Here is a 15,425-nt window from a genome sequence, read left to right on the forward strand (position 1 = left end):
AGCATGACCTCTGGTGAGGATTACAATTTTAAAAAGATTAAAGACTTCCTATACCAACTTTTGGCAAGGTTGTAGAAAACTGGAATGCTCACAATGGTGGCAGAACTATATAATGATATAAAACTTTGGAAAATTGGCAGTTTTTAAAAAAAATGTATGAATGGTGCATCTTTCATATGACCAGGCATTCTACTCATAGATATTTTTCCAAGAGAAAATAAAGTATATGGTCACACGAAGACTTGTAGAGGAATATTTATAACAGCTCAATTTGTAGTAGCCAAAAATTGGAATCAAATCCATTGTTCATCTGTTGGTGAATGAATCAGACAGAATGCTACTCAGTGGTCATAGAAAAGAATTATTAATACACATAGCAACATGGGTAAAGAGCAAAATAATTTTGCTGAGTGAAAGAATCCATACTGTGTACTTCCATTTATATAAAAATCTAGGAAATGCAAACTAATCTATAATGACAGGAAGCTGATCAGTGGTTGGTTGGGGAAGTGGGAGGAAAGAGAAGGGGTTACAAAGGAACATAAGGAATCTTTGGATGTAATGGGTATGTTCATTATCCTATTGTGGTGATGGCCTCATAGGTGTACACACGTCAAAATTTACCTAATTTTAGACTTTAAATATGTTCAGTGTATTGTGTTTGAGTTATACCTTACTAAAGTTGTAAAAAATTGAACAAAGATTTAAACTTAACCAAAGAAAATATATGACTGGCCAATAAACACATGAAAATATGTTCAACCTCATTAGTCATTAGGAAAGTGCAAGAGTGACAAAAAATAAAAAGATGAATACCAAATATCGGTGAAGTTGTAGAGTAACTGTAACTCTCATACATTTTTGGGTGGAAATACAAAATGGTACAGCCACTTTAGAAAGAATTACTAATGTGCACAATCATTGCTGAATCTTTAAAATATGTTGCATGAAAATAGCCAAAAATAAAAATAGTATTTACAACTTTTTTAAAAATATGAAATATAAGAAAGCCAACCTAGTAAAAGGTGACAGAAAACTAATCAGTGGCTGCCTGAGCCCAAGGATTGAGGCAGGAGTTTGCTGCAGAGGGGCAAAAATCAACTTTTGGGGCTGATAGAAATGTTCTCTCTTGATTACAGTTACATGGCTGTATACACTTCAAAACTCATTGACCTATACACTTTAAATGTGTGCTGTTAATTTTATGTAAATTATACTTCAATTAAGTTGATTTTTTTTTTTTTAATCCATACCACCATCTTTGTTCAGGCCCTTATCATTTCTCATATGGATAAACACAGTACTCTCCTAAGTGGTATTCCTGCAGTTGTCTTCTTCAAACCCATATACTAGGCAGCAGCCTGAATGATCCATTTAAAACAAAGCTGAATTTGTCACTTCCCTGCATACAACCCTTTAATTGTTCACCCTTAATTTGCTCATTAAAGTAGCATATTCTGTCTTCTTTAGTCTGGCCCTTGACTATCTTTTTGGCTCATTTTCCATTATTTCCTTCCTTTTTGTTTATGATTCTCAGATCCCAATACACACCATGGTAACCTCATTTCTTGTGCCTGTACTCATCTCTGACCTCAGCTTTTTGTCTAGTTTTACCCTTTAAAACGCAACTCAGGACTCTCCCCCTCCAGATAGTATTTATTTATTTATAATTTTTTTTATTGATTTCAGAGAGGAAGGAAGTGGGAGTGAGAGAAAAATCATTGATGAGAAAGAATCATTGATCACCTGCCTCCTGTATATCCCACACGGGCTCGAGCCCTCAATCTGGGCATGTGTCCTGACTGGATAATTGAATTGTGACCTCCTGGTTAATAGGTCAATGCTCAACCACTGAGCTACACTGGCTGAGCCAGAGAGCCTTTATTTTAAACATCCTTCTTTACATGTTCCCTTTCAGAGTTAAATTCTCTCAGGTTATGTTTTTTTGCTTCATCATAACTTTTATAAATATATTTACCTTTTTGGTTTACTATATTTTAAGTTCTCTCTTCTCCACTAGATTGTGCACTTTTGACTATGGTTGATTATGTTATATTTATATTTTGGATCCAGATCTGTTTCATATAGGTGCTTAATAAGTATTTTTAGAAAGATTGAGAATAAATGTTAAGTGAGAAAAGAAGATAAAAGTACTGTACATAGTATGATTATTACTATTTTATTTTAAGCAAAACTCTTTCCATAAAAAAAAGACTAGGAAAATTTATATCATTATTTTAACACTTTAGTTCGGGTGGTGAGATTAGTTCGGGTGGTGAGATTAGTTCCTTTAATATTTTTGACAGTTTTGCATTAAAAACATTTAATGTGCAATTATTTTATGAGCTATAACCTTAAAAACAGGCTGTATAACTTTGCCTACTCAACTGAATTTTTGCATTTCTTTAGGTCCACAAGACAGTTACAATGTCCATTCCCCTAACTACAAATCTGACTGGGGAGATTCCTGTTGGGTCAAAGACTGTATCAGCCCAACTTGAGACGTCAGAGAATCTGGGTACTACGTCTAGCACTCAGCAAGTAAAAAACCCTGGGATAACCCAGATTGCTACCCCTCTGCCAGTGACTCCCTCCTCCAGTTATGCCACCCCCACCCCACACTCCTCTTTCCAGAGCACCTCTGCACCGTTTCCAGGTGAGGCTCTTTGCTTCTCTCCATGGAGATAGGATGGGGAAGTAGAATACTTGATCATAATGTTCCCTTTTAGTGAAAAGAAAGGAGGGAAGCATGCCTTTTAATTATGTAGGTTAAAAAAAAATAATCCTGTAAGTATCCCTGTAATTATAGGATTGGGGGCTCTGGGTCCTTTTCTCAACAGGCCCCAACCTATGGGAGTTTATGAAGCTCATTTTCTCAGAACCGGATTCTACTGTGCCTGGGACTTAAAGGCATAAAGTTTAATTAAGAATGTTCAAGGAATCAAGCAAGCAGAGGCCACTGGGAAGAAACAGTTGGAGCTGTGCACCTATTTGCCTTCTGTACAGCTGAGTATAGGCCAGATAGTTATCTCTCTAATTTTGACAGCATCTTTATTTTTTTTAAAGCAACCCATAGGAAAATTTATACTTAGAATATTGCCTGAACAAGTCTGTGTTTCATGAATGCTGCTCTAAGATATTAGCAGGAAATTGTTAATCAAGGAAACCAAGTTGATCTTCAACTCCCAAAAAAGTCAAAAGGGGTGAAGCAAAGCCAGTAAAAATGATTCTTTGCCAAATTTTAATTTCCAATGGTCTTTTTAAATTGTAAACAATGTAAAATTATGGGTATTAATCCTGAGGCACTTCAGTAACTTTTTTTTTTTAAATATATTTTATTGATATTTTACAGAAAGGAGGAAGGGAGAGAGATAGAGAGCTAGAAACATCCATGAGAGAGAAACACCGACCAGCTGCCTCCTGCACACCCCGCACTGGGGATGCGCCCGCAAGCAATGCACATGCCCCTGACCGGAATCGAACCCAGAACCTTTCAGTCCGCAGACCGACGCTCTACCACTGAGCCAAACCGATTTCAGTAACTACAGGCATTTTGTCTGAATTTTTTATTCAGACAAAATGCCTGTAATTTTTGGTGTAATTGTGAAAGGTTTGGGCTGTATTGCATTTTTGTCCATTATACTTTCTCTGAATATATGATTTCTTCCTTTCTTTTCTTTTTTTGAGAGTCACTTCAAAGAATTCTTTTTTTTTTTAAAATATATTTTATTGAGTTTTGTACAGAGAGGAAGGGAGAGAGAGAGTTAGAAACATCGATGAGAGTCATCGATCAGCTGCTTCCTGCACACCCCCCACTGGGGACATGCCCGCAACCAAGGCACATCCCCCTGACCGGAATCGAACCCAGGACCCTTCAGTCTCCAAGCCGACGCTCCATCCACTGAGCCAAACCGGTTTTGGCAAGAATTCTTATTTTACCTCCTGGGGTGTCTAAATGGTGAAGTTTCTATAATGGATGGGTTTATTTCTCCCCAATGCAGACAGATAAATTTCAAATTTCATATTTGTCTAGGAAGCTTTCTCATGTCCAATCTTGAAATGTAGGTGGACTAGCCAATTATTTGATTTAAGCTCTCTAGTTATAAGGTCCCATACCAAATGAACAATTATTGTCAGAGAAATAAGATTAATTGAATCAGTGTTTCTCAACTACTTCTTGAACTACTTTAGCATTTTTGAAATACCACATCTGAAGTAGATCAGTTTGAACTGAAATGGTCTGGGAAGATTTCTTGGGGAGAAGAGTGGTTTTGAGCTAAAAGCAAAGTACTGTATTTAGAATAAAGAAAACTCACACTCCAGTTGAATTCCCAAAGAGTATACTTCAATACCCTGACTGTATGGCTCAGTTGTTTGACTGTTGTCCCGTGCCCAGAAAGGTCACTAGTTTGATTCCTGTTTAGGGCACATATCCAGGTTGTGGGTCCAACCCAGTTTGGGTGCAACCAATCCATGTTTCTCTTTGACATTGATGTTTCTCTTCCCCTCCCTCATCTTTCCTCTCTCTCTAAAATAAATACATACATACATTTTTTTTTTAAAGCATAGACTTCAATGGGAACACAAGACAGAAAATGAATATAACTAGTGACAGAATTGGGTAGAAAGCATGAGATGGTATGATTAGAGAATAATGATTCTCTAGTACCAGATTATGAATTTGGCCTTAAACATGGCGGGGTGGGCATCTTGAGTAACATGGTGGGTGAGTATTTTAGAAAAACTAATGGTGGTGGGTATTTTAGAAAAACAGAATGGATTAGAGTGGAGAGAGCTAACAGAAGGAAGAATAGAGAAGATTCTTAGAATAATCTAAGTCTATGGTTATAACAGTTGGAATGGAAATAAGTTAAGGCTGGCTTTGTGATTGACACATGCTTTTCTTCTAGAAACTTCATATATATTTTATAATTGACTTGAGAGAGAAATATTGACTTGTTGTCCCACTTATTTATACATTCATTGATTGATTCTTGCATGTGCCCTGAACGGGGATCGAACCCATAAGCTTGGAATATCAGGATGATGCTCCAACCAACTGAGCTACCTGGCCAGGGCCTTCATATGTGTATTTTATTTAGAAAATTATTTATCAGCATGAAGATGATCCTTGAAACAGGTAAGCTCTGTTTATTGAGCTCTATAAAAACAGAGCTTAAAGGTAGACCACAGTTAAAATACAGTGAAGAAAAATTAGAGAAAAGAAGAAAAGTTTAATAATATGGTGTCATGATAGCAAAGTTTTCATATATAGAAGCAGTCAGCAATATTAGATGTCACAGAAGTGAAGGATGAGGGTGGAGAAACAGCTGTTTGATCTGCCAAGAAGCAGTTTGTTAATGGCCTCAAAAGATCCTGTTCAGTGAAAAGTGGAGGCAGAATCAAATTTCAAGCAATTAGAGTAGATAAATAATGAGGATATAAAGGCAGTAGCTGAATATTGTTTATCAAAGAAATTTGGCCACAAAAGGAAGGATAGAAATGAGATAATTTGGGTCTAATTTTTTAAAAAAAATATATTTTTTATTGATTTCAGAGAGGAAAGGAGAGGGAGATGAGAGAGAAGCATTGATTGGCTGCCTCCTGCTTGCCTCCCACTGGGGACCAAGCCAGTAACCTGGGCATGTGCCCTGACCGGGAATTGAACCCTGACCCCCTGGTTCATAGGTTCATTCTCAATCACTGAGCCACACTGGCTGGGCAAGTCTAATTTCTTTTCTTTTTTTAAGAATATTTTATTGATTTTTTTTTTTTTTTTTTTTACATAGAGTAAAGGAGAGGGATAGAGAGATAGAAACATCGATGAGAGAGAAACATCAATCAGTTGCCTCTTGCACACCTTCCGCTGGGGATGTGCCTGCAACCAAGGTACATGCCCTTGACTGGAATCTAACCTGGAGCCCTTCAGTCCGTAGGCGGATGTCCTATCCACTTAGCCAAACCGGTTAGGGCGAGCCTAATTTCTTATCTCTTGTATATTTTCTTTGTTTACAGTTATAAAGAAGCTGGTCATATCTGCTGGAGAGAATGTCCAGGTGACCCTGCCTAAGAATTCAGTCCAGTTAAATGCATATGTTCTCCAAGAACCACTTAAAGGTAGTAAAACATCCCCTTAAATTTGGGTAATGTTTTAATTTATAATGAAATGTTTTAATTTATAATTTTAAGTTATAATGTTTTAATTTATAATCAACATATCTTAACTCATTTACTCATTGCATCAGTCCAGTGAGAATAGGATATAGCATGCACTTACACAAATATACAGTACATGTGATATGGGAGGCGATATAACATAATGTTTGAGATCATAGGCTTTAATGTCAAGCCTGGATTCAAATCCCAACTCAGCTGGTTATTAGCTGAATGATTTTAAGCAAGTTATTTAGTTTCTCTAAGTTTCTATTTCTTTCTCAGTAAAATCAGATGATTTCTACATCATTAGGTTACTTTAAGGGCAAAATTACGTATTTTCCGGCGTATAAGACAACCCCCTAATTTTACAGTTAAAGCATAGGTTTAGGCCTATATTCACTATATCAGACTACCCCCCATTTCAAAGAAAAGACTTACTTTGCCGTCAAGATCTGCAGGTAATTTCTGTGCAATTTTGGTCTTTTCCCCCCGATTTTCGGTTGACTTTTTTTCCGTTTCAAAAGTCGTCTTATACGCCGGAAAATATGGTAAATGTTATATAAGACATCCACTTCAGTGCCTAGCATTTCGCTGATGCTCACTAAAGGTTGTATTATACCAAAAGAAGAAACTGAAGCTTAGGTTGATCTCTTTATTTTGGCCAAACAACTAGAAAATAGCAGGTACAAAACTTACAGAGAAGTTATTCAAGACAACTGCTACTGTAAATTTGTTACTTGAAAAAAAACAACAGTCAACACAATATACAAAACTCAAATTTATAAATATACAAATTAAGGGATGATTGATTCATTGTTTAAGAAAACTTTTGTAATATGAACATCCCTTTCACCTTTGAAATATACATTAATATACCAGGGTTTGACTTATAAACACATACATATTCTCTTAAGACTGTCTATGACATGAAGTGAACATACTGTGATGGAAAATGATTGCATTGGGTCTATATTACTGTCATTTATAAGGTTAGTCAAGTAGAATATCATACTTGATTCAGGAAAGGGTACTTCCATTTTAGGTGTACACATTTCCAATACAGTATTTCTACTTTCTGGGCCTCATATCAAATAGTACATTTATGAAAAGGTACTTTTCCAGAACCTAAATGCCCTCCCATTCTGTTCTATATTTCTGTCCTCAAATTGAGTTTTCCTTGTCAATTCATTCTACCTTCCTCTAAAGAAGTTTCTTTGTTTGTTTGTTTTTTTTAATCCTCACCCAAGGATTTACTTACTGACTTTAGAGAGAAGGGAAAGGAGGGAAGGAGGAGGAGAGAGAGAAACATCAATGTGAGAGTGAACATTTATCAGTTGCCTTCCATACATGCCCCAACTGGGGATCAAACCCACAACCTTTCAGTGTACAGGATCATGCTCCAACCAAGTGAGCCACACCAGCCAGGGTAAAGAAGCTTTTTTCTTTCCTCCTCTGGTGCTAAGATGAATGGATTTGATGGTCTTTGAAGGTGGTGGTGAGGAAAGAACTGCCTTGAGCTTCCATTGCTTTTACTCTTTGGTGAAAGATATGCTGGGCTGTACTGTATTTTCTTTTCTAACCTCTGTTTGCATGTACATTTCTTTGGGTTAATATTGCCTTGTATTTCAGTATTCTAAAGCACATCAGTTCAGAACAGATCCTTTTCAACTCTCAATTCCCCAGGTTCTTCAGCCTTTAACCAGATATATAAAGTAGATGTTTCAAACTTTCAAAGAGTGGGGACATTGAGCGTAGGACCAGCTATGCCTGCTTTTCATCCCTCTTCTGTGGCTGCCCCTGATGCATCTCTAAGGATCCCTCCAGGGTTTGGAGGCACAGTTTTGAAAACCACTGCCCTAAATTATTAAAACTACAATAGCAATCTGTCTAACAGACCTATACTTAGTCATTCCTATCGTTGGATAAATTTTTGGCTGTAAGGCATAATTCATCCTCTGAGTTTTTCTGTCCTAGGATTATTGTTCTTTTTGGAAATTTGTGTTGTTAGCCTCATATATTATAAAACTAGAGGCCGGTGCACGAATTTGTGCATGGGTGAAGCCCCTTGGCCTGGCCTGCAGGATTGGGCCAAAACATCCCCCGAGGGTCCCAGATTTCAAGAGGGTGAAGGCCAGGTCAAGGGACCCCACCAGTGCATGATCAGGGCTGGGGAGGGACGCAGGAGGTTGGTCTGCCAGGAAGGGCTTGTGGGAGGGATCCATAGTGTGTCGGGCCCATCTTGCTCAGTTCTAATCAGACCCACTCCAGCAGCAAGCTCACCTGCCCCTTGGTGGTAAATGAACATAATAGTGAGCAGTTGAGTTGCCTTAGCATATCATTAGCATATTATGCATTGATTGATTGAATGGCAGGCTGGATGACCAGGCACTTAGAATATTAGGCTTTTATTATATAGGATCGTCAGTTTCCAAACTAGTGTGGGTCTATTTTCTATGTGGAAAAATATGTTCATCTGTGTGGAAGACATGTCATCTCTTAACTCCAATTCTACTTCTACTGCTTCTTCCCTGCTCCTTATCTAGCCCAGCTTCTCCATGCACATTTGTGTGAGCTCCTGGGCTGAGAACTGGGGCCAAAAGAAAACTAGTATTTTGGAGAGGAAGGTGGAGTAATAGATCTCAGGCTTATAAATGAATATAAGGTCTTAAGATGAAGGCTATCTTAGAATTAGGTTCTATGTGTTAACTTTAACTTTTGAACTTGTGATAGAAGATGAGCATTCTCTGCTAAACATTTGAGAATTCTTATGTTTCTTTTTATTTTTTTACTTTGGGGTGTAACTTAAACTAAACTCTCCTACCAAATTCCACTCTTTCCTAGCCAGACATGCATTTTGTTCCCCCATTGTTTAAGACCACTTTAACTGGGATTGGATTCCATTTAGAAAATGGCATTCTATCTTTGCCTCACCCAGTCACATAATCTGAGCTACAAATGAGGACCATTTAATGCTTCATTTGATCTTAATTAACTTCAGAGGGGCCTGTTTAAGTGGGCCATCCTCTGCCATCTTCTGCAGTGTTATTTCGCTCAGCTGGAATGAAGAACAGCTCTTTTAACTCACCAGGGTGTGATGACCTCAGTGAGTTGAGCATTGTTCGCATTCTATAAAAAGCTATTTTTGAACCATGTTATTTAGAAGTTATTGCTCTTTTTTGCTGCAAAAGAAATTTTACAAGAAAATGGCCTTTGTTTCCAATGGTTCATCTATAGTAGCTGGTAGGGCATGCATTTTCTTTGGCATGCCACACAGGAGGAACCTGGTATTTTGAGGGAGGCTTGGTGATAGATCCTCCCTTCCTCCAACTGATGGACAGATATAAACTCCACCTGCAGCCAGACATTCCTGAGCACTGAACCACCAATCAGCACCTGCCAAATTCCCTAAGCCCTAGATTCCTAAGTCCCTAGGTCCCTAATCATAGGCCTTACATGAAACCACCAATCAGCATGTGCTGAGTGCCCTAAACCCCATCCCTTCTCTTCCCTCCCCTAAAAGGTGCTTGTGCCCCGGCCCTTGCTCTCTTCCACTCCTCTTTCTGGAAGCAGCCAGCAGTGGTACTCTTCTCTCCAATAAAGCCTGTGTCCTGGCATCCTGGTCTCCAGCTCCTCTCTATTTCATCTTTCAGTTGGTCCTGAGTAGGATGGGTATGAGGCAGGATTGAGCATTGCTGGGAGAAAGTGGAAGAAACCCTGACTGTAGCTGAGTTAGCAGAACATACCCTTTCTTTCAACATAATGGTTGGTTTCCCTATAAGTTTTGGAATGAAATCTTAAAAACTAAGGCCTTGTCAAAATTCAGAAGAGATTTGTTATTGGCAGGCTGTGTGGCTGCCCTCTTTGTGTGTAGGTGTGTGTTTTGATGATTTTTGTAACTGTCCTTCCATAGGAGAAACCTACACCTACGATTGGCAGCTGATTACTCATCCTAAAGACTACAGTGGAGAAATGGAAGGGAAACATTCCCAGATCCTCAAACTATCCAAGGTGAATTCATATCCTGCCATTTGCAGAACTGGTTAGAGGTGTTGACCATTTAAAACAGTTTATAATACAGAATTTTCTGTATGTCGGAAATAATGTTTCAGAAATGAATCCTTAAAAAATCTTGACTGGCTGACATCCAGTATTTGTTAGTATGTGATTCTCAAATTTTCATTTATGATGAAAAGACTGTATAAGCATAGTGGTGATGGCTTTTGAATGCAAATATATGCTCAACTGCTTTTAAGGGTAACATAAGAATTTTATAATTTGGGAAATAAGGTAGGCTATTTGTGGCCACATGACTGTGTAAATTGGTGCAGACTTTTTTTAGACTCACTGTGGTTATTAAGAACCATAAAAATTTACATATTCTTTAGTCAAGCAATTAACTTCCTTCCTTCCTTCCTTCCTTCCTTCCTTCCTTCCTTCCTTCCTTCCTTTCTTCCTTCCTTCTTTTCTCATTCACTTCCTTCTTTTCTCATTCACTCCCTTCTTATTCACTCCCTTCTTTTCTTTCTTCCTTCCTCCCTTCCTTAACAACTGTTTATTATACACTAGTTAAGTGGCAGGCATTGTTACCAGTGAGTTAATTTACCAGAGATACTAACTGAAAACAAGTAATTATAACATAGGATTCAAGTCAGTGCAGAGGATGTTGAAACCCTGGAGAGTCAGAGTAGATTTTTTAGAGTTTGTCTAGTTGGGTCATGAAAGGTTATTAATTTAACTGTATAAAGGGTAGAGTGATGATACTATAAACAGGGAAGGTAATATGTCCACTGAGTCAAATATTAGACAGGAAATGTGGGGAAAAGAATTATATGTGGTTCAGCCTGACTAGACCCTTTAGTATGAAAAGAGCAGGGGCACAAATAGGTTGGGGAGATACAGAGGCCAGATTGCACAGAGCTGTTATAAGGACTTTGATTCTTATCCAGAGGGAACATGGAGCCTTCGAAAGATTTCAAGCAAGAGAAAGACATGTTCACATTTTCAGCTTAGAAAGATCACTCTGTCCACAGATTGGAGGAGATAAGACTCAAACCAGGGAGACCAGTGAGGAATCTGTTGACAAATGTAGGTGTGAGATGATAATAGCTGAGTAAAAAACCCACTAAATAAATAAAAATTTAAAACCAACTATTGAGCTCATTCCATATGCTAGAAACAGTACTTTTATGCAATTATTTTACTTAATCTTTATAACAGACCCAAGATGTAGATATTAATATGTGTTTTATAAATGTTAAAATGAAAAATTGGAAAAATAAAGTGGTTTGGTCAAAGGTTACAAAACTACCAAATGGTACTTTTGAACAGGAACTTTCTGTCTCTAAAGCCCTCCCCCCAATGCCTTTAACAACTGTGCAATTGATGAATGGTTAAAAACTAAGGTGATGGCAGTGTGAATGGAGAAGTGATTGGATTGGAGAAATATTATGGAGGTTGACTTGGTGATAAGACTCGGTTATCAATTAATTGGGTGAAGATGTTGAAGAGAAGTCTAGGATAATTCTAGCCTTTGGCTTAAGCATGTGAGTGGATATTGGTGTGAATGTGGTGGTATTCACTGAAATGAGGAGCACAGAAAGAGGAGCATGTTTAGAGGAGGTTTGTAGATGATTAATTCATTTTTGGACAGAGTGAGTTTGAGATACCTGTGAAACATTTGAGTGCAGGTGTCCAATAAAGGGTAACGGATTGGAGATCTGGGCTAGAGAGATAAATTTACACACCAACTTCAAATAGATGAGAATTGAAGCCATTGTAATAGATGAGATCATCCAGAGACTGTATAATGAAGAAATAGTCTGTGATTGGAATGTTGGGGAACACTGTCATTAAGGGAAAGAGGAAATTGAAGAAAATGAGGAATGGGCAGGGAAGTGAAAGCCAAGGAAGGGGGAGCATTACAAAAAGAAGGAAATGGTAAAAAACGCTATATGCAATCAGTTAGCGTTACCCAAAGAAGGTAATGCAAAAGAAAGAAGACCTATTTGCCCAAAGGATGTCACAGTAATAGGTTATAATAGTAAAAATATGGAAACAGTTCAAATAGCCAGCAATGTGGAATGCCAATGTGAATTATGGCACATTTATTCATATACTTTCCTGCAGCCATTAAAGTGACTATTCAAAAGACTATTATAATGGGAAAAGTGTTGATACTAAATGAATGGAAGAAAGAACAATAAAAAATTTGACTCACACTTTGATTTTTAGCTAGACTCTGAATACCATTGACATACAAGCTCCTTGAAGGCAGGGATCTTATTTATCTCCAAATCCCAGGCCTTGGACAATAACTGGTACATAATTAGTTCTCACTAAATGTTTGTTGAATTGGATGAACTGTTTAAAATTATTGTTTTGTGTGGTTAAGGATTGGGAGGAAATGAGAGATATAGGATTAATTGATGTTAGGACAGTGGGATTTTGGGTGATTATTTTTTCTTTTATATATGTTTATACAGTTAGCGAAAGTCAGTAGGGAAAAATAGTCAGATATTTGGGAGCTATTTGGTATTTTTACAAAATGTTTTTCTTTGCAGAGATAATTGTTTTAATTTCATAACGCTGAGAAGTAGGATGGTAGAGCCCTTAATGTTTTTCTTAAAAGAAAATGGGAGTACAGAGATATTGAAATCCCTTCTGTTGTTCCAGAGTCAGCAAGTAATAAAATTCACATTAAAAGCCATGGTTTTTTAATTTATAATTCATTGTTTCATCTCTTTGGTTATTTTACTTTCTCCATTTTGAAAACAGTGCAAGAAGAGAGTGCAAGAATCACCAGGGGAAAGTTCACATATGTGTGATTTTAAGTATAATTTAAGTATAATCGTTCCTCTTTATGGTTGAATATAAGATTTTCTGTCCTTTTTGCAGCTCACTCAAGGCCTGTACGAATTCAAAGTGATTGTAGATGGTCAGAATTCCCATGGGGAAGGCAGTGTGAATGTGACGGTAAAGCCAGGTATGTTTCTCAGCCCTAACTCTGCCTCCATTGCTCCCTCTGAGGACCCCAAGGAGGGAGATTTGATTTTAGGGATTTTTAATTTTCATTCTTTTTTTTTTTAATACATTTATTGGGCAATTCCTAATTCAATGTAGAAAAAGGTATAGTGTGGCAAAGTATATTCTTTAGTTCTAGTTGGAGCACTTTGCTGACCTACAGTGCAGTATGGCACTGAGCGATAGCCTGTCTGCCTGAGAACTACTTCTCCAGTGGATCATGCTGAGTGGGGACCATGTGTGGTAATTAAGATACAAGAAAGCCAGGAGCCTAGGAGAACCAGCCAAGTGGCTGGCCCTTTCTGATCTCTTTCCAAAAATGTGGGTTTTTGTACACAGACTTCCTCACAGAGTCCCTGCCGTTCCTCCTTCACATTGAACACCAAATTTCATTTTTTTTTTTAAGTGATTGGTAGATTACAGTGTGATAACAAGGTATCTTGTTTTGCATTTTCAGAGATATTTGGGGGAAATTGGCAAGTGGCCCATACATTGGCACAAATTCTTATTCTGTCTTTGTTAGCAATAGATTTTCTTTTAATTCCTTTAATTTTGTAGCCAAAGTAATATTTTCTCTTTCTTAAAAATGTGTTTAGCATAAATCCATTTTATCATTTTTCAATGAAAAGGCCACCAGGCTCACAGTCATTGAGGTGGACTAGAGTGAGAGATTTGTGACCTTTCCAACACTAGGCCTAATCACCTCCCACATAGTCAGTTCCCAGGTGGTTGAGAAATTACTCATCTTTTTTCCACATTTGTGGCAAGGGATAGTTTGCTTTCCAAAGCCTTTATTGCACACATTTGTTGTCCACCTCTGGTCAGCTGACCTGAAAACAGTCAACTTCTACTTTAGTACTTTTCACAAACTAGATAGCACATGAGCATTGAAAGCATGCACAGGGTGTGGTTTTAAGAATAGGTTTGCAAGAGGCTTAAACACTCCTAGATGTCTCATGTTAGAATGCCAACCTGGTCTGGTGACTTTCACGTTTGACGATGCTTCAGACACAGATTAGGTAATGGAAACATTTATAATCCACCCAGAGGTGGCCTGCTCTTCTTATAATTTACAAAGCCCCTCTTTTAATTTCTTCTGGGTCATTTTCTTGCAGAGCCCCGTAAAAATCAGCCTCCTGTTGCCATTGTGTCACCACAGTTCCAGGAGATTTCTCTGCCAACCACTTCTACAGTCATTGATGGCAGCCGTGAGTACTTACTGGGCACGATGTTTTAGAACAGCATTCATGGGTATTCTGGTTAAAGATTTGGACCAGCCTTCTGTTTAGGCTTCTTGACCACATTATGGGAAGACCAACCATCAGAAGCAACTGATTAGGAAGTAAAAACCAGACAGACCCTATTTAAAACCCCCATGTGGCTTGTTTGAAGTAACATTTCTATTCTGAGATGGTAAGAAAGTGGGATTATGCATGCATTAGCATTATTTTAGTTGGAACTTGCTGGTTTTCAAATTTTTTTAGATGGAGTTGCCATTCTTAGTTATGGAAATAAAGCTCTTTCCTATCATGGCAAGATGAGTAACTGAGAGTCTTAACTGAGGAGCTCTCATCCAGCCATTACTGCCTAACAAGATTGTCAACCTTCTCCTGGGGAGGCCTCGCAGAATGTGCTCCACAACCCTGCTTGGCTCACTAACTTTGTCCCTTCAGAGGACAGGAGAGGATCTGGGTCTTTGCCATTGATCCTGGCTATGTGTGTGTAGAAGGTTTCGGGCCTATCATCTCACCTATATTTGCTTGGCTTCTCTTGAGACCCATTAAGGCCCTGTTACCCTGACTATCTTGGCAGAGTTGTTGGCAGAGGTAGCCACTGCTTTAGCAGAGGAATCTCTAGCAGTGTTAGACATTTCATGTACCATATTTTTCGGACCATAAGACGCTCCGGACCATAAGACGCACCAGTTTTTAGAGAAGGGAAATGAAGAAAAAAAGATTCTGAAACAAATAGTGTCCTAAAATATTTTATGTGCATTAAAACCCAACATCACAGTCATAAACACATGTAATCAACCCTGTAAAGTAAACAGCAGCATTTAGAACCATTTTAGAGCCGGGCAAGCACACAGAGACCACACAGAGCCGGGCAAGTAAAAAAACTTTTTTTTTAAAGTATATGTGTAGGCTATATTTGGACCATAAGACGCAGGGACTTTTCCCCCCCACTTCTGGGGGGAAAAAAGTGCGTCTTATGGTCCGAAAAATACGGTAAATAGTTCTGACAAGAGG

At 38.1% G+C, this 15,425-nt stretch overlaps 1 protein-coding gene across 8 annotated transcripts in view; it reads left to right on the plus strand.

The window, feature by feature from the left end:
- The window catches only part of KIAA0319L (KIAA0319 like), a 101,781-nt gene that overhangs the window by 58,822 nt on the left and 27,534 nt on the right, over window positions 1-15,425 (plus strand). For all 8 annotated transcript variants that reach the window (XM_036446970.2, XM_036446969.2, XM_045584859.1 and 5 more), the window contains exons 4-8: window positions 2,410-2,656; window positions 6,016-6,117; window positions 10,067-10,164; window positions 13,051-13,138; window positions 14,292-14,384. In XM_036446970.2, coding sequence (XP_036302863.1) covers window positions 2,410-2,656; window positions 6,016-6,117; window positions 10,067-10,164; window positions 13,051-13,138; window positions 14,292-14,384 — 628 coding nt within the window. The remainder of the gene's footprint in view (window positions 1-2,409; window positions 2,657-6,015; window positions 6,118-10,066; window positions 10,165-13,050; window positions 13,139-14,291; window positions 14,385-15,425) is intronic.

This window comes from Pipistrellus kuhlii, unplaced genomic scaffold, assembly GCF_014108245.1.
Source record: "Pipistrellus kuhlii isolate mPipKuh1 unplaced genomic scaffold, mPipKuh1.p scaffold_m20_p_2, whole genome shotgun sequence".
Taxonomy (NCBI): domain Eukaryota; kingdom Metazoa; phylum Chordata; class Mammalia; order Chiroptera; family Vespertilionidae; genus Pipistrellus; species Pipistrellus kuhlii.